General features: G+C 36.5%; 1 protein-coding gene across 6 annotated transcripts in view; it reads right to left on the bottom strand.

Moving 5' to 3' along the window:
• Positions 1-17,080, bottom strand: part of LCOR (ligand dependent nuclear receptor corepressor) — a 144,901-nt gene that overhangs the window by 75,426 nt on the left and 52,395 nt on the right. For 5 of the 6 annotated variants that reach the window (XM_040486024.1, XM_040486026.1, XM_040486029.1 and 2 more), the window contains exons 3-4: positions 1,004-1,069; positions 556-635 (exon numbers count right to left, since the gene is read on the bottom strand). Coding sequence is in view for 3 of the 6 variants with exons in the window: in XM_040486029.1 (XP_040341963.1) it covers positions 556-635; positions 1,004-1,069 (146 nt within the window). In the remaining 3 variants the exon portion in view is untranslated. Of the gene's footprint in view, positions 1-555; positions 636-1,003; positions 1,070-17,080 lie in introns of those variants that run through there. The other variant, XM_040486027.1, reaches the window with a different exon arrangement.

Here is a 17,080-nt window from a genome sequence, read left to right as displayed (position 1 = left end):
AACTATTATTAATAAATGTTTCCAACATTTGAAATGATGTTTCTAAACCAAAACTCCATTTATGTTTAATACAAAGCAATAAAAACAGAATACAGCCAACTTCTACAACTGAATATAAACAGCATTCATGCTCCAATACAATGAAGAAACATCTTATACTAAAGCATAAACCACAGTTTATCATAAATCTACATGAATTAGTAACTTGATCCAGATCCATGCTACTGTTCTTTTTGTACAAATGACTCCCATTGCTTCAATTACCATAAATTTCATATTTAAAATACACTCAACAGTTTGAGATCTAGTTAATTATTCTGCTTAGTGAACTATATAAATAAAGCAATGCATGTTGGGATACAGATTTCTCAATAGGCTAATCAACAGACTAGAAACAGTCTAAATTGCAAAACTCAGTTACTATCAAATCTTTTATAAATAAATATGGAATCATGCCTTCCTCTTCCTACAAATCCCCCAACAAATAATCAAATTTTGAAAAAATAAAAACTATAAAATACCACACTAGATAAGTTACACAAGTTTTTTCGTTACCTTTACTTTATCTCTTCTTAAGCAACAGAATAGACAGTTTTCATCAAAAGTCCAATCAGAAATGCTTTCAGGTTCACAGTCTGCAAAAAGAGTTGGAATACCAAATTAACAGTTACAAAAGTGAATTTTTCAAACAAATGAGAATTTCAAAAATATTATTTATTTTAACAACAAACGACAAAAAATCCTAAGCACTGAACAGGTTCCCTACTTGTCTTAATATTCTTAATAACTGTTCACTAATTAATGTATCTTATTAATACATATATTTGCATTATCAACTAAACACAAAAATGTTTATAGGGATACAGCTTTAACTCACATAAAATTGAGTAAAAAGGAGAAAGAGACTGGGGTTTAAATCACAAAAGTATCAGATATGTCACCAGGAAGAATTTGAAATATACCAAAGAGGAAAGAAGAAAAAAAAAAAAAAGATTTTGAATACCTTTATATAAACTGAGATCTTTTAATAATGCAGGTCCAAACAGCCCTTCAAGAATACTTTCAAACCCTGAAAGGATGAAAAAAAAAATCCATTATTACAGTAACACTCCCTATAGTAAGGTAATATTAATCTGCTGCTGAAAAAAAGATGGTGTGTTCCTCCAGTTCTCAAGGATCCCCAGAGTATTACAGAAGGGACGCTGAGGAAAGAGTGTCAATGACAAACCTAAAAGGAACATTTGCATTTTTGTCCATGATTAACATTCAATACAAATTCACAGCACATTCGAGAACAACACAAAACAGACAACACTAGAAATAACCAATGAAAGAATGGAAACCCACGGGTTGTCCTATCATTGTACAAAATCCCAAATACCTCCTTACACAAACGCTCAAAATCCATTTTAAAAGGCACCTTTCCCAATGGAAGAGTCAAATCGTTTCAAAATTTCCACAACATTCTGGATTAATCTAAATAGCCTGTTTCTGAATATGAACTGAGATAATAGATTTTTCAAGCTAACAGTTTTTTAATGTTTTGTTTATCTTTTTGAAAGAGCACAAGGAGGGGAGGAGCAGAGAGAGAGGGAGACAGGATCCAAAGTGGGCTCCACACTGACAGCAGTGAGCCTGATGTGGGGCTCAAACTCACGAACCAGGAGATCATGACCTCAGCGAAAGTGCAACGCTCAACTGACTGAGCCACCCAGGCACCCCTCAAGTCCACAGTTTTCTGAAGAAAGAAAATTCTGAGAATACCTTTATTACTAAAGAAAAAAATCATAATATTTTAAAAGAAAAAGATCTTTGTAACTTTTTCACATTGCCACAATAACTACTTGCTGGTTCCTTTATGAAGGTAGAACTCACTAGTTATACATACAAAAAAAAGAAAGAAAAATCCAAATATATCTGTATATAAATGTTTAAAATAATATCACCTTCCACATTATTTAAAAAAAAAAAACTTTTTTGGATTTATTACCTCAAATATGGCCGATTCAATGAAAAAATCTTGGCCATCTTACTGTTTCCTATGGTTCATAAAGAGAATAAGGAGGGAAAAGGGGAAAGGAATCAGACTGCAACTTTATATAACATAACAGAAATAACAGGTTAAGAGTGGTGGTTCCCAAACTAAGGATCTCACTGGGAGCTCAAACAGTTACAAGGGGTCCACGAATCCATATGTACTTCAAGAATGATCTTCAGAGGGGCGCCTGGGTGGCGCAGTCGGTTAAGCGTCCAACTTCAGCCAGGTCACGATCTCGCGGTCCGTGAGTTCGAGCCCCGCGTCGGGCTCTGGGCTGATGGCTCAGAGCCTGGAGCCTGTTTCCGATTCTGTGTCTCCCTCTCTCTCTGCCCCTCGCCCGTTCATGCTCTGTCTCTCTCTGTCCCAAAAATAAATAAACGTTGAAAAAAAAAAAAAAAGAATGATCTTCAGAAAGAATTAACGTGTCTTGTGCATGCAGTGTTCATAGTACTGTTCAAATGCAAAAAAAAAAAAGTTATTGTAATTAAGAAAATACACAAAATGTTCCTGAATTCCTAGTATGTATTATGTATTTTGGTGCCCTACATATTTTGTCACATAATCTATAATCACAACTTTCTTTTTTTTTTATTTTTTTTTTAAATTTTTTTTTTCAACGTTTATTTATTTTTGGGACAGAGAGAGACAGAGCATGAACGGGGGAGGGGCAGAGAGAGAGGGAGACACAGAATCGGAAACAGGCTCCAGGCTCTGAGCCATCAGCCCAGAGCCCGACGCGGGGCTCGAACTCACGGACCGCGAGATCGTGACCTGGCTGAAGTCGGATGCTTAACCGACTGCGCCACCCAGGCGCCCCACAACTTTATAATTAAAAAAAATTAGTTAGAAAGTACTCATGCTCAAAAGGGAGGGAACCACTAATTTAAAATACTATAGCCAGGTGGATACATGCGGTTCACAACATAGCACTTCCTTACTACAAATACAATCACCATAAAGGGTTTGAAGGTAAAGGGGTAGAAAAGATGGTGCTTACAAACAGGATTTTGTCTCTTTATAAGAATAATAATGCAGGGGTGCCTGGCTGAGTCGGTAGAGCAAGGGACTCTTGATCTTGGGGATATAGGTTCAAACAAGCTGCACAGGAGATGTAGAGATTACTTAAAAATCTTTAAAAAACTAAAAAAGATAAAAACTTAATACGGGGCGCCTGGGTACCTCAGTAGGTTAAGAGGCCAACTTGGGCTCATGTCATGATTTCGCAGTTCACAGGTTTGAGGCCCTGCGTCCCTCAGGCTCCGTGCTGACAGGTCTGCTTTGGATTCTATGTTTCCGTCTCTGCCCCTCCCCTACTCATGCTCTGTCTCTCTCTTAAAAATAAATTTAAAAAATTAAAAAAGATTATTTTTAACAATTTATAAAAAGAGAAGAACAATGCAGAGCAAAAGACTTTTTTGTCCACAGTATTAAGCCATTGTTTTCAACAGAATAATCTCTAGAGTCTATGTTAACTACATTGTAAAGAGTTGATTTTTCTACACTATTTTCTAGATTCTAGATTTTTCATTTATTATTAAGGAGCAATTGTTTTTCAACTCTCTAATTCTTCCCATCCAAATTATTCCAAGGACATTAACAAAATCAAACTATCCATTCAAGCAATAAGAGTAATCTGTGTCTCTGTTTATTATTTGCTAAAACATTTTCTGCTAAATCACTATGGTCTCTCTTCCCCAAACTAGGGAGGAGAAAGGGTTGGACCAGGGGTTTAGAGGTTGGGGAGACGGTGGTTAAGAGACTGAGAAGGAATTGCTAGATCCTATCTATCTTGGGCCTGCAAACTAGATAACACTAGCCTCCCCTCCCCAAACCCCTTAAATAAATCCCACAGCCTGCCTCCCAACTCCAAAGCCCTATTTCACAAATATTAATGAAAGCATTTCAATATGTTTAAAGTACCAAGTACACACTGCAAATAGCTAAAAGAGATTACAAGTGGCTCTTGTCCCAAAGAACACATGTAATATGCTTTCATCTAGGTTTATATGAAATTGTGACGAATTCCAAACTTGCATACTAAGTATAAATTCCTGAGAAGGAAAAATGTTAATATAGCAAGAAATAATGCCAGGAAAAAAAGGCTTATAAGCTTTGAGAGTGAAAATTATTAAAATTACAAAAAGTAACAGAATCTGAAAGAATAAGAAAATAGAATAAAAACTTCATCAATAACACAGAGACACTGAACAAAAAACTGAATCACATATCAAAAAACCATGAAAGGGAAAGACCAAAAACAAAAAACAAAAAACAAAAAAAAATCTGGTGACTTAACCACAGATAATTTTGACCAAAAGAGCAACTATAAACAGGTCACTCCTATTTTGCTCACATCTGTAACAATACATTAAACCTTACAAATATTATCAATTAGACACTGTAAAGCCATATCCTGCTACCCTGTTAACTGAATTTAATGCTACTCAGTTTTATTAATATTAAATATTGAATTTAGCAGTTGCATAGCAACAAGAAATGGCTCATGTGCTATGCTTGACATTAACAAAAGGCAAATAAGGGAAGAACAAATGTATTCAAAATTTATACCATGATCTCACAGAAAAGCCATGAGATCAATAACAAAATGCCATGGAAAATTAAATAAATACTGAAAAAGACAGCTATGTCATTATGTTCAATCACTAGAGCTTAAAAACCATCTTTATGGAATACATTACATGTGAGGAAATATTCATAATTTTATTGGACACAACCAGTGTTCAAAGAATTCCTGTCCAACACCACAATGGGTCTCAAAGTTGGGTCTCCAGTCTCTTCCTGACAGCGACCTCCACTGTGTTTTTAGACTACTCATAAAATACTGCTTTGACAATGCCACTATCTGTTCAGAAAAATTCTTTGTTTAAAAAACAAATCCCAAATTCTTTAAGTCCAGCAATCAAAGCTGCTTATAATTTGGCTTCAAGCTACCATTAGCAGCAGCCTTATTTCCCACAACTTTGTGCCCATTCTCAGAGCTTGTCATGTTAGTATTCTGATGTACTCAGTCATCCTAATATTTTCTCAGGCCTCTGCATCTCACCTCTGCCAAAATAAATTATCTCGTTCAAGGCACTCTTCAATTTGTTCAACAAATACATGTCTGCTTATTCAACTGACATTAACTGAGAGCTGACCATCTAGCATGGACAATGGCAGGCACTGATAGTGTGAACAGCCAGGGGTGAACAGACATGGTGACTGCCCTCATGAAGTTGGATTTCCAGTTTTCTCATCCTCAGAATTCACTTATCACTCTCCCCTTTTAAATAAATGTCAATTCCTTATGTTTTCTTTGTTTTCTGTCATGTGCAAAGTGCTCTCTATGCAATCTAGTCTGTAAAATAAAATTTGTCACAGGCTATCTAAACTTTATTTTTTTGCTTTTCTTTTCATGTATTTATATCTTATCTCCTCAAGGAGATTTAATATTCCAGGAAGGCTAGGCAGGTCTTCCTGTTTCCCTCATTTTTCCCTCTTAAACTAGGACTCTACATGCTTGGTTTGCAGCTTCTGATTTAATCACCTACCTCTCAAAAACAAAAGATAGATTAAAATTTTTCACATATTCCCTCTTCAATCTTAATCATAGTCACTACTTTATTTGTAACCAAAACGGAATAGTAGGTTATGAAAAATAACAGGACAGAAACATATCAAATACATAGCGAACATAAGTCAGTAAGCAATATAGTCCGTGCTTTTGAAACAAAAAATTAAGGATGGAATGAAAAAATGGTTCATGGGTCTTGGGAACCTTTTCTCTGAGGTACAGTATATACATTAGCAGTTTGAGAGATAAAGAGGTGCTAAAAAGGAAAATCAGAGGCACGTCAGAAAATTAGCAATTTTTACATCAAGGTCCTGGGGTATCTTGTAAAACTTGGTGCTCGGTATAAAAGAGCTCGGTCTCCAACAGAGTAGTATTATTTTATGAAATATCAGTTCAGAGGTGCTTGCTGGTTTAAAAAAAAAAAAAGGCACCAGATTATATAATAATTCAAAATAATTCAAAACAAAGACCTCCTAAAAAGAGAAAACAATGTTTACATAAAAAATAATGGTGGGGGGAGTGCCTGGGTTGGTTCAGTCAGCTGGGCTTCTGATGCTTGATTTCGGCACCAATGATCTCACATTCTGAGACAGAACCCCGAGTTGGGAGCACAGAGCCTGCTTAAGATTCTCTCTCTCACCCTCTGCCCTTCCCCTGTTCATGCTTGCATACGCGGGAGGGAGGGAGGGAGGGAGGGAAGGAAGGAGGGAGGGAGGGAAGGAGGGAGGGAGGGAGGAAGGAAGGAAGGAAGGAAGGAAGAAGAAGGTAAGCAGTATACCAGTAAAATTAATAGTTAAGTGTAAATCGTTGTTACTGGGGAGCCTAGGTGGCTCAGTCAGTTAAGTGTCAAACTCTTGATTTCAGCTCAGGTAACGATCTTGCACTTCATGGGATGGAGACTGCCTGGGGCTCTACACTTGGAGCCTGCCTGGGATCCTCTCTCTTTCTTTCTCTGCCCCTCCCGTGTGCTCTCTCTCTCTCTAAATAACATAAACTTAGAAATATCTCTCAAAATAATAAAATAAACCTATATATAAACAAACAAACACGATATAATTTAAAAAGTATGACTTAGGAATAACATCCCAGGGGTGCCTGGGCTCAGTTGGTAGGCATCCCACTTCAGCTCAGGTCATGATCTCATGGTTCGGGAGATCAAGCCCCGGGTTGGCTCTACACTGACAGAGTAGAGCCTCCTTGGGATTCTCTCTCCCTCTGTCTCTCTCTCTCAGATGCCCCTCCCCATCTCATGCCTGCTCTCTCTCTCAGAATGAACATTTTTTAAAAATAAAATATGCAACTGAATAGCTGATTTAGACTTGTAGTTTTAGACTGAAACCTTAAGTTTGTACACTGTATTAGAATACTTAAACTTATGAACAATCACATTTATAAGTCTAAATTATGATTCTTAATATTTACTTAGACACGAAGGGAGATTTTGTTAAATACCTAAAGAGAAAATATAGGGGCGCCTGGGTGGCGCAGTCGGATAAGCGTCCGACTTCAGCCAGGTCACGATCTCGCGGTCTGTGAGTTCGAGCCCCGCGTCGGGCTCTGGGCTGATGGCTCGGAGCCTGGAGCCTGTTTCCGATTCTGTGTCTCCCTCTCTCTCTGCCCCTCCCCCGTTCATGCTCTGTCTCTCTCTGTCCCAAAAATAAATAAACGTTGAAAAAAAAATTAAAAAAAAAAATTAAAAAAAAAAAGAAAATATAAAAATTTTAATTCATAATTACAGATTAAAATGCTTTAAAAGTTAAACTAAAATATTTATCAGAAATTTAAAATTAGAGTAAGATCTGTATTTTAGGAAAAGTAGGTTTTACGTTTATAACTGTAAGTAAAAGTGAATATTAAATTAGAAATCAAAGTAACCATGCCTTACCTTATACACAAAGCCACCTTAAGGATATTATTTTTTAAATATCACTTTTAACAGCAAGAACCAATCGAGTGTTAATACAGAGCTCAGCAGTGTGGGTATACAGAGGATCTGTTTAAAATATATGCCCTGCCATTAAGATTTACACACATTTCTGCTACCATGCATATACTGGTAACTCTCCAATCTCTTATCTCTTGCCCCAGACCTTATTTCTAACTGCCTGCTCCATTCATATCATCACCAAGATATCCCAAATACCTCAAAAAGTCCAAATCAAAATCATTCTACACTCCTTTTACTTCATCTCAACCAGTGACTCCTGTATTCCTTACCAGGAAAATGGCATCCCTAAACCCCTTCAACCTAAACCATTCAGATTACAAATCTCAGTCTGTCTGATTCCATTCTTTCATAAGACAGTAATCAGGTCTTCCAGTCACTGAGTCCTATTCATTCCAATTCAGACAGATCCATCCAAACCTATTCTCTTTCCATCCCTAAAGTCAGGTCTCACCATCTCTTACCTTAATAATTACAGTACATGTCGTTCATATTATCATTAACTGAGCCCTTAGCTGACATCAGGCAAGCACTGTATCAGGTACTTCATACCCAACTATAACAAAATCTTCAGAAGAATACTGTAGAGTAGGTATTATTAGTACCTAGTACACATAAGAAAATCAAAGCAACTAATTTTTTCATACAACTACAAAGAGGCAGAGCCTAGGTTTAAAACCAGGCCTGTGATTCTACAACCCAGGCTCTTCAATTTCTCTACTACCTACTAATAACATCTTTGAACTTTTCATTCATTTTACTACTTCAGCATCCCCCTACACCACCATCCCCAACAGAATCCATCCATCACAATGCTGCCAAACTTTTTCCATCTTTTCTCAGTTTTACCAACCTTTGATGGTTTCCAATAATACTGAAGACTTCAAACTCCTGGATGATACCCAAGATCACTGAGGGTCTGTCTAGCCTCATACTACCTTTTCAGTCTCGCCTGCTACCATTTTCTACCTATACACACTATGCTCTAGTCAGACTGACTTATTAATCACTACATATATGGCAATGCTTCCATGCCTTTTAAGCATAGCATGTCCTCTACCTAGAATGTTCTCCTGCAACCCTCAATCTAGTTCATTCTAAGGTATCCTTTAGCTCATTCCTCAAGCCCCAGGCAAGCTTAGGAACATCCTCATCAGTGCTGCTTATACTACCACTTATAAACTACATACACTGTGATTATTTTTTGGCGTTTTATCCACTAGATTTTCAGCAAAGAACTGAAGCCTATCTATCTTTCTCTTAATATCAACCTGTTTCTTAAACTAGTCTGTAAATTTTTGTTGGAAGAATGTAAACACACCTTCCTAATTCCTATACCCTTATATTTACCTGAGTGGTTTTAGATTTTAGAATGATTCCACTTTATATGTCTGGCATGTTAAAGACCCAAATAAACAGTTAAGTAAAGTAAATAAAACACAAGGGTAATCAATATCTGATAGAAAAAGGACGGATTTTCTGCTTGAGTTCAACCAAGTTCCCTTTATCTATGAACTAAAACCAGAACATAATTAATAGCTATCTTTGCTGGTCCAAGAACAGAGATGACAGAAGACTTTTTTTCATAAAAAGTTGTAACCACAGCAAAGACAGAAAAAAGAGTAAGATAAGGTCCTGAAAAAGGAGGGGAAAAGAATATGTACTAAGTAACTGGAACATTACCAAAATAATTTCATATATCTACATACATAATGCCATAAATGAGATTCTACGATGTTAAGTAACCAAAAGAACAAAGGCAGTAAGTAGCTAGGTCAGATGAATTTAGTTCTTTGGAAATCCAAGGGCAGTTGGGTTCATTTTTTTCTGTTATACATTACTCTACCCAAACTGTCTTGGGTAGAGTAATTATGTTAAAAAGAAGCCATTTAAATGCAAATCAGAAGTTGATTAGGAATGAGTCAATTACACCAGGAGTTCACAATCTGTGGGCCACAATTCCTTAGAGGAACTCCATCATTACAAGGTCAGTAAATCCATATGAGCACGGTTTGTAAATTAAATAAAAATGTGCTTGTATATACAGCCACTATTTCTTCAAATGCTATTTTGCTGTGAACAAAATATAGGTTTCTTTAAAAAGCATTACTGAATTTGTAATAGTCTTTTGTCATTACATATTTTCTCAAACATACTAAAATTACACTACAAGGTGGGAGATGGGCAATTTCTTTAGCTTTCTTTTTTTTAAGTTAAATAATATAAAATCATTTTCTACTGTTTCTGAGCCTCCTTTTCTTGGTGGACTATATAGATACTGAGTGTCTATGAGTCAGATACTAGGGATGCAGCTGTGAACAATAAAAAGTTCCTATCAAGGAACTTTAATTCTGGCAAAGAAGACAAACGATACAAATGATGATGATGATGATGATGATGATGATAAAATGTATGATAAAAGTAAGTCAAAGTAATGATAGAAGAAGACAGTAGAGAGGGGGATAACAACTAAGCCCTGATAAACCCTGACTGAGTACATGGAGAAAACTTGGGAAGGGAATTAGGAAGGAGAATCTTTAAAGAGGTCAGGAGAAGACTTTAAGTGGCAACATTTTTGAGCACTGAATGCAGTGAGGGATCAATCCACACAGATATCCAAGACAGGAACATTCTAGGCAGATGGAACAGCACTGAAGCAGTATATGGTATGAAGTATGGTATAGCTGAGAAACAGCAAAAAGCTGGTATTATCTGAGCAAAGTGAATACGGTATAAGGTAGGAAATGAAGTCAGAAATCTAGAGGCAAGAATCTGTAGGCCACGGTGAGGATTCTGAATTTAAAAGAAATCAACTAGTTTTACCTTTGGGTGCTGGTGGAGGTGTTACAGACTTATATTGTTTAAGATTACCAGGTGGGTGCACAGATAACTGATTATGAGGAAAGCATCATTAAAAGACTATCATTACTAGAGGCTTGGCAAGAGATAATGGTGGCTTGAAATAGTATGGCAATCATGAAGGTAGAGAGCGGTGGCTGGATATAGAAAATATTTTGAAGATATAACCAACTTGCTCTGATGATGCACTGGATGTGGAATGGGAGGGAAAAGTATTAAAAACAATACTTAGGCTTCTGGTCTAAGAACTGAGTGAACCTTAATGTTAATTTTCTAAGATGGAGGGGCGCCTGGGTGGCTCAGTCGGTTAAGCGTCCGACTTCAGCTCAGGTCATGATCTCGTGAGTTCAAGCCCCGCACTGGGCTCTGTGCTGACAGCTCAGAGCCTGGAGCCTGCTTTGGATTCTGTGTCTCCCTCTCTCTCTGCCCCTCCCCTGCTCATGCTCTGTCTCAAAAATAAAAAACATTAAAAAAAAAAAATTTTTTTTTTTTTTTTAATTTTCTGAGATGGAGAGAACTGAAGGAGAAACAATTTTGGCACAGAGAAATCTAGTTCAGATTGGGACATGTTAAATCTGACATGCCTTTCACAAATCAAAGTGGATACATGCAGAAGGAATTGGATAGGTGGGTTTGAGTTTAAAAGGAGAAAGTTTGGGTTCATTGGAAATCAAAGTACAGACAGAATTTAAGGCCTTAAAACTAGAGATCACTTTCAGTTAATGAGGCAGATAAAAATGAAAGGAAGGAAGAAGATTGAATACTGGAGCATTCCAGTGCTTACCAATTAGAAAAGAAAAGAGACTGAAAATATGACCAGGTCTCATTTATGGTTATATATCCAGTATCTGGCAAACAACTTCGTTGTTAACACTTTAAAAATACGATAGGTCATCTGAACCATTTTATATGGCATGTAATTAAAATAAATAGATATACCTTTCTACCTCTCATACAAGAGAAGATCTTGAAAGGAAGCACATACCGTTCAATATAATCAAACACATTTCTTTAAATTTCTGTAACATTCATGTTTAAAAAATCACTACTTTTGGGCCACCTGGGTGGCTCAGTCAGTTGAGCATCTGACTTCAGCTCAGGTCATAATCACTTGGTTCCGGAGTTCAAGCCCCACTTATGGCTTGCTACTCTCAGTGCATAGCCCATTTCTGACCTTCTGTGCCTCCCCCCACCCCACCTCTGTCCCTCCCCTACTCACGCTCTCTCAAAAATAAATAAAAATTCAAAAAAAAATTTTTAATACAAAAAAAAATGACTACTTTGTAACATATCTCTAACATACCTTAATATACAAAAGATCAAACTTTAATCTGGTCCCTACTAAAATAAGCTTCCACAAGTTTATGAAAATTTTAAATTAAATGAAAGTTTGAGTTAGTCTTCAGATTTATATACATTTTTACATATAAAGTAAATTCTAAATAGACTTTGTCTGCTCAAAAACATTCAGTGACTACCTACTGTCTGCAGAATAAAATCCAAACTATGAAGTGTGGCTTTTAAATCATTCCAGAAGTGAATTTTTCAACCCTCTCCCTTCTAATTTCCTTCAAGGACGCTCAACTCAAAACTATTTTGTTTCTTAAATATAACTTGCTTTTGCTTGTCTTAATCCCTCTTCTCATCCTGTTCCTTTGGTCTAAAAAGGCTTCTCTCAAATCTCAATAGTCTTGATCCTGCTTTGTCTTCAAGGCCACAGATCAAAAGTTCCTTCCAACTGTTATCTTCCCTTTCAATTGACTCCAATATCCTTCACTTTATCCGTTCTGAATTTTCAACATGAATGAATATGTTTTATGTGTCCAACTGAATTCTACACTCAATGTTATAATGTAATAGAAGGAACACTAGTGTTCAGGAAATAACAGACTAGTGGTTAACAGCATGGATTCTGAAGCCAGACAACCTAGGTTCAAATTTCTGACTTTACCTTTTAACAGTTCTATGGCCTTAGGTAAGTTGTCTTCTTTATTCCTTACCCTCCTTAGCTATGAAATTGTTTTGACCTCAAAAAATTAAGATAATTAAATACTTGCAAACTTTGGAATAGTATCTGGAAAGTGTAATAGAAGCACTATATTATAAAGTGTTTGAGGAAGGAAACAAAGGAAGAATGTATTTTGGTAACTGCTCTTTTTTCCTTATGATTTAAAAGACAGCTACATACAACAGTAACTATAAATTTATGTTGATGAGCATGAAAATCAACAAGGAAGGAACACTGGAAAATAAAATGCCACATTTCTACCCAGGAGGATGGATAGCTAACAGTGTACTTGGGGAGTAGGGGAAAGGAAGGTTACATATCTGTAACCTCCTCTTAGATGTTGGTAGAGTGTATTAAATTAATGCTACTCATCATAGCTTGTGTAGGAGTAAACTTTCTAAACTACTGGAGAGAGACAGAGAGAATCTCAATGTAACCATGGACAGGAAGAGGTGGGATCAAAGTAATAGGAAAGCACAGGAAAAAGGCAGGATAAGTTTTAAATAGAAAAAAAAATGCAGAAGTTGAACTTTTATTAAGAGAAGAATATTCATCATTTATTGTGATGTGAATCCTGCGTCTTTATATTAAACCTTTTTCCTTTAGAAAAAAATAAATTTATGTCAACGGACATATAATTTATAAAGATGTAATTTGTGACAATAACAGCATAAGATAAGGGAATAGAACTACACAAGAGCATAGTATTTTGTATACTATTGTAACTAAGTTGTTGTTAATCTGAAATACACTTTTATAAAGTAAAATGTTAATTATATATCCCCAGGGCAAGCACTAAAAATCATTAATAAATTGTACAGAAAAATAAATAAAAAGGGATTTAAAATAGTATATTAGAAAATATTTATGACACAAAAGAAGGCAGTAATGGAGGACTTTAAGAACAGAACTGAGGGGCGCCTGGGTGGCGCAGTCGGTTAAGCGTCCGACTTCAGCCAGGTCACGATCTCGCGGTCCGTGAGTTCGAGCCCCGCGTCGGGCTCTGGGCTGATGGCTCAGAGCCTGGAGCCTGTTTCCTATTCTGTGTCTCCCTCTCTCTCTGCCCCTCCCCCGTTCATGCTCTGTCTCTCTCTGTCCCAAAAATAAATAAACATTGAAAAAAAAAATTAAAAAAAAAAAAAACAGAACTGATGTAAGACATGTAGAAAACAAATAGCAAAATGACAAATATCCTTAATACTAATTGCATTAAATGTAAATGGATGGATTAAACTCTCCAATTAAAAGGCAGAGATGGGCAGAATAGATTTAAACACACACACACACACACACACACACACACACACACACACACACACACACACAACATGATCCAACTATATGTTGTCTACCTGAGACTCATTTTAGATCTAAAGACACAAAGAGGTTGAGAGTGAAAGAAAAGACAGTCCATGAAAATAGCAACTAAAAGAGAAAGGGAGTATGTATACTAATATCAGACAAAATATATGTTAATACTTGTTCCAATAGGGGCATCTGGGTGGCTCAGTTAGTTAGGTGACCGACTTCAGCTCAAGTCATGATCTCACGGTTCATAAGTTCGAACCCCACCTTGAGCTCTGTGCTGACAGCTCAAGAGCCTGGAGTCTGCTTCAGATTCTGTCTCTCCCTCTCTTTCTGCCCCTCCCTTGCTCATGCTTTTTCTCTTTCTCTCTCAAAAATAAACATTAAAAAAATTAAAAAAAAAACTTGTTACAATAGACAAAGATATATGACAAAAGAGTCAATCTGTCAAGATTTAACAATTAAAAACACAAATGCACCTAACAGAGCCCCAAAACATGAAACAAAAAAATGACAGAACTGAAGGGTGTAATAGCTCACTATTATAGACTTCAACACCTCACTAGCAATAATGGATAAAATAACAAAGTAAAAGATACAATAGAAAGAGAAAACTGGAACAATACCATAAATCAACTAGACCTAAAAGACATACAAAGAACACTACACCCAACAAAAGCAGGATATACATTACTTTCAAGTGCACATGGAACATTCTCCACAGTAGACCATGTCAGACCATCAAAAAAAGTCTCATAAATTTAAAAAGCTGGAAATCATACAAAGTATCTTCAACAATAATGCAATGAGATTAGAACTGATAACGGGAATTGGAAACTTTCCAAGTCAAAAAAAAGTAATTACAATGAAAATTAGAAAATACTTTGAGAAGAATTAAAAATAGCCACAAAACACCAAAATGTATGGGATGCAGCAAAAGTAGTGCTCAGAGGGAAATCTGTAACTGTAAACACCTACATTAAAAAAGTATCACAAATGGGGCGCCTGGGTGGCTCAGTCGGTTGAGCGTCTGACTTCGGCTCAGGTCATGATCTCACAGTTCGTGGGTTCAAGCCCCGCCATCAGGCTCTGTGCTGACTGCTTGCTCAGAGCCTGGAGCCTGCTTCAGACTCTGTCTCCTCTCTCTGCCCCTCCCCCGCTCACACTTTGTCTCACTCTGTTTCTCAAAAATAAATAAATATAAAAAAACAATTTTTTTTTAAAGTATCACAAATCAATAACCTTACTCTTTAAGGAACTGGAAAGAGATGAAGAAACAAATGCAAAGTGAGCAGAAGAAAGGAAATAATGAAGGGCATGGATTTAAAAAAGAGAATAAAAAAATTAGTGGAACCAAAACTTCTTTGAAAAGATTAACACCATTGACAAACCATTAACTTGAGTGACCAAGAAATAAGACAGAGAAGACTCAATTTACTAAAACCAGGAATGAAAGTAGGGAATATTACTGACTTTACAGAAATACAAAGGATTATAAAAGAATACAATGAACAATTATATGTCAACCAACTGATAACATAGATAAAATAAAATGGACAAATTCCTATGAATTACCAAAGCTGACTTAAGAATAAAAATGTGATCTATAATAAATTAAAATAGTAATACATAAAATATTGTCAAAGAAAAGAGCCAGACAGCTTCAGCGATAAATTCTCCCAAACATTAAAAAATATATATTTATTTTCAGAGAGAGAGAAAGAGCATGCGCAAGGGCAGGGGAGGGGCAGAGACAGAGAGAGAAAGAGAATCCCAAGCAGGCTCCACACTGTGAGCAGCACAGAGCCTGTCTGACATGGGGCTCAATCACACAAACCATGAGATCATAACCTGAGTTGAAACCAAGAGTTGAATGCTTAACCAACTAAGCTACTCAGGCACCCCAATAAGAAACAGTTCACCCAAACATTTAAAGAAGAAATAATACCAACTCTTAGGAAACACTTCCAAAAAACAGAAGAGGAAAGAATACTTCCTAACTCATTCCATAGGTCAATATTACTCAGATCCCATAAGAAAACAAAGATAGCACAAGAAAACTACAGACCAATCTCTCTCATGAATATAGATGCAAGAATCCTCAACAAAATAGTAGCAAACCACATTCAGCAGCATATTAAGAGGACTACACACCATGGACTTATCCCAGGAATGCAAGGGTAGCTCAATCAATTTTTAAAAACCAATCACCACAATAAAATGAGGGGGGGAAATAACATAATCATCTCAATTGACACAGAAAAAACATTTAACAAATTCCAACACTCTTTCATAACAACACTCGATAATCTAGGAATAGAAAGGAGCTTTCACAACCTGATAAAGGCCATCCATGAAAAAACTCACAACTAACAGAGTCAACTGTAGAACACTGAAAAGCTTCCTATTAAGGTGAAGAACAAGATAAGGATGTTCATCCTTGCCACTTCTATTCAATACTGTCTGGAAGTTCTAGCCAGAGCAATTAGGTAAAAGAAATAAAAGGCATTCAAATTGGAAAGGAAGAAGTAAGACTACTGCTTTTCACAGATAAGGTCTTACATACAGAAAATCCTAAGAATCCTAATGATCACGATTAACAAGTTCAGCAACATTGCAGGATACATGAAAAACATACAAAAATAAGTAGCATTTCCATACATCAACAATGAACAATCTGAAATTAGGGATCCAATTTCATGTATAATAGTATCAAGAAGAACAAACTACTTAGGAACAAATTTAACCAAGGAAGTGGAAGAGCTGCACACTAAAAACCACAAAACATGAAATGTCAAGAAATTAAATACTTAAATAAACGGAAAGACATCCCATGTTCCTAAATTAGAAAACCTAATATTGTTAAAATGGCAGTACGTCCCCGCCAAAATCTACAGATTCAATGCAATCTCTATCACAATCCCAACTATGTTTTTTGCAGAAACTGACAGGCTTATCCTAAAATTCAAATGGAACTGCAAGGGAGTCCAAATAACCAAAACAATCTTGTTTTGAAGTTGGGGGGAAAAAAAAGAAGGTTGGAGGATTCACTCATCCTCATTTCAAAAATTACTATAAAGCCACAGTGTTGGCACAAAGATAGACATACAGACCAACAGAAATGTGTCCAGATATAAACCACACATCAATGGTCAACTGATTTTTTGTTTTTAATGTTTATTTATTTTGAGAGTGTGTGTGCACATGCAAGCAAGCGGGGGAGGGGGAGAGAGAAGGGGAGAGAGGGGGAGAGAGAGGGAGAGGGAGAGAGGGAGAGAGGGAGAGAGGGAGAGAGGGAGAGAGGGAGGGAGGGAGGGAGGGAGGGAGGGAGGGAGGGAGAGAGAGAGAGAG

The sequence above is a fragment of the Herpailurus yagouaroundi genome, unplaced genomic scaffold, assembly GCF_014898765.1.
Source record: "Herpailurus yagouaroundi ecotype Mexico unplaced genomic scaffold, PumYag 163, whole genome shotgun sequence".
NCBI classification, from domain to species: domain Eukaryota; kingdom Metazoa; phylum Chordata; class Mammalia; order Carnivora; family Felidae; genus Herpailurus; species Herpailurus yagouaroundi.
This window is presented reverse-complemented; position numbering and strand designations above follow the sequence as displayed.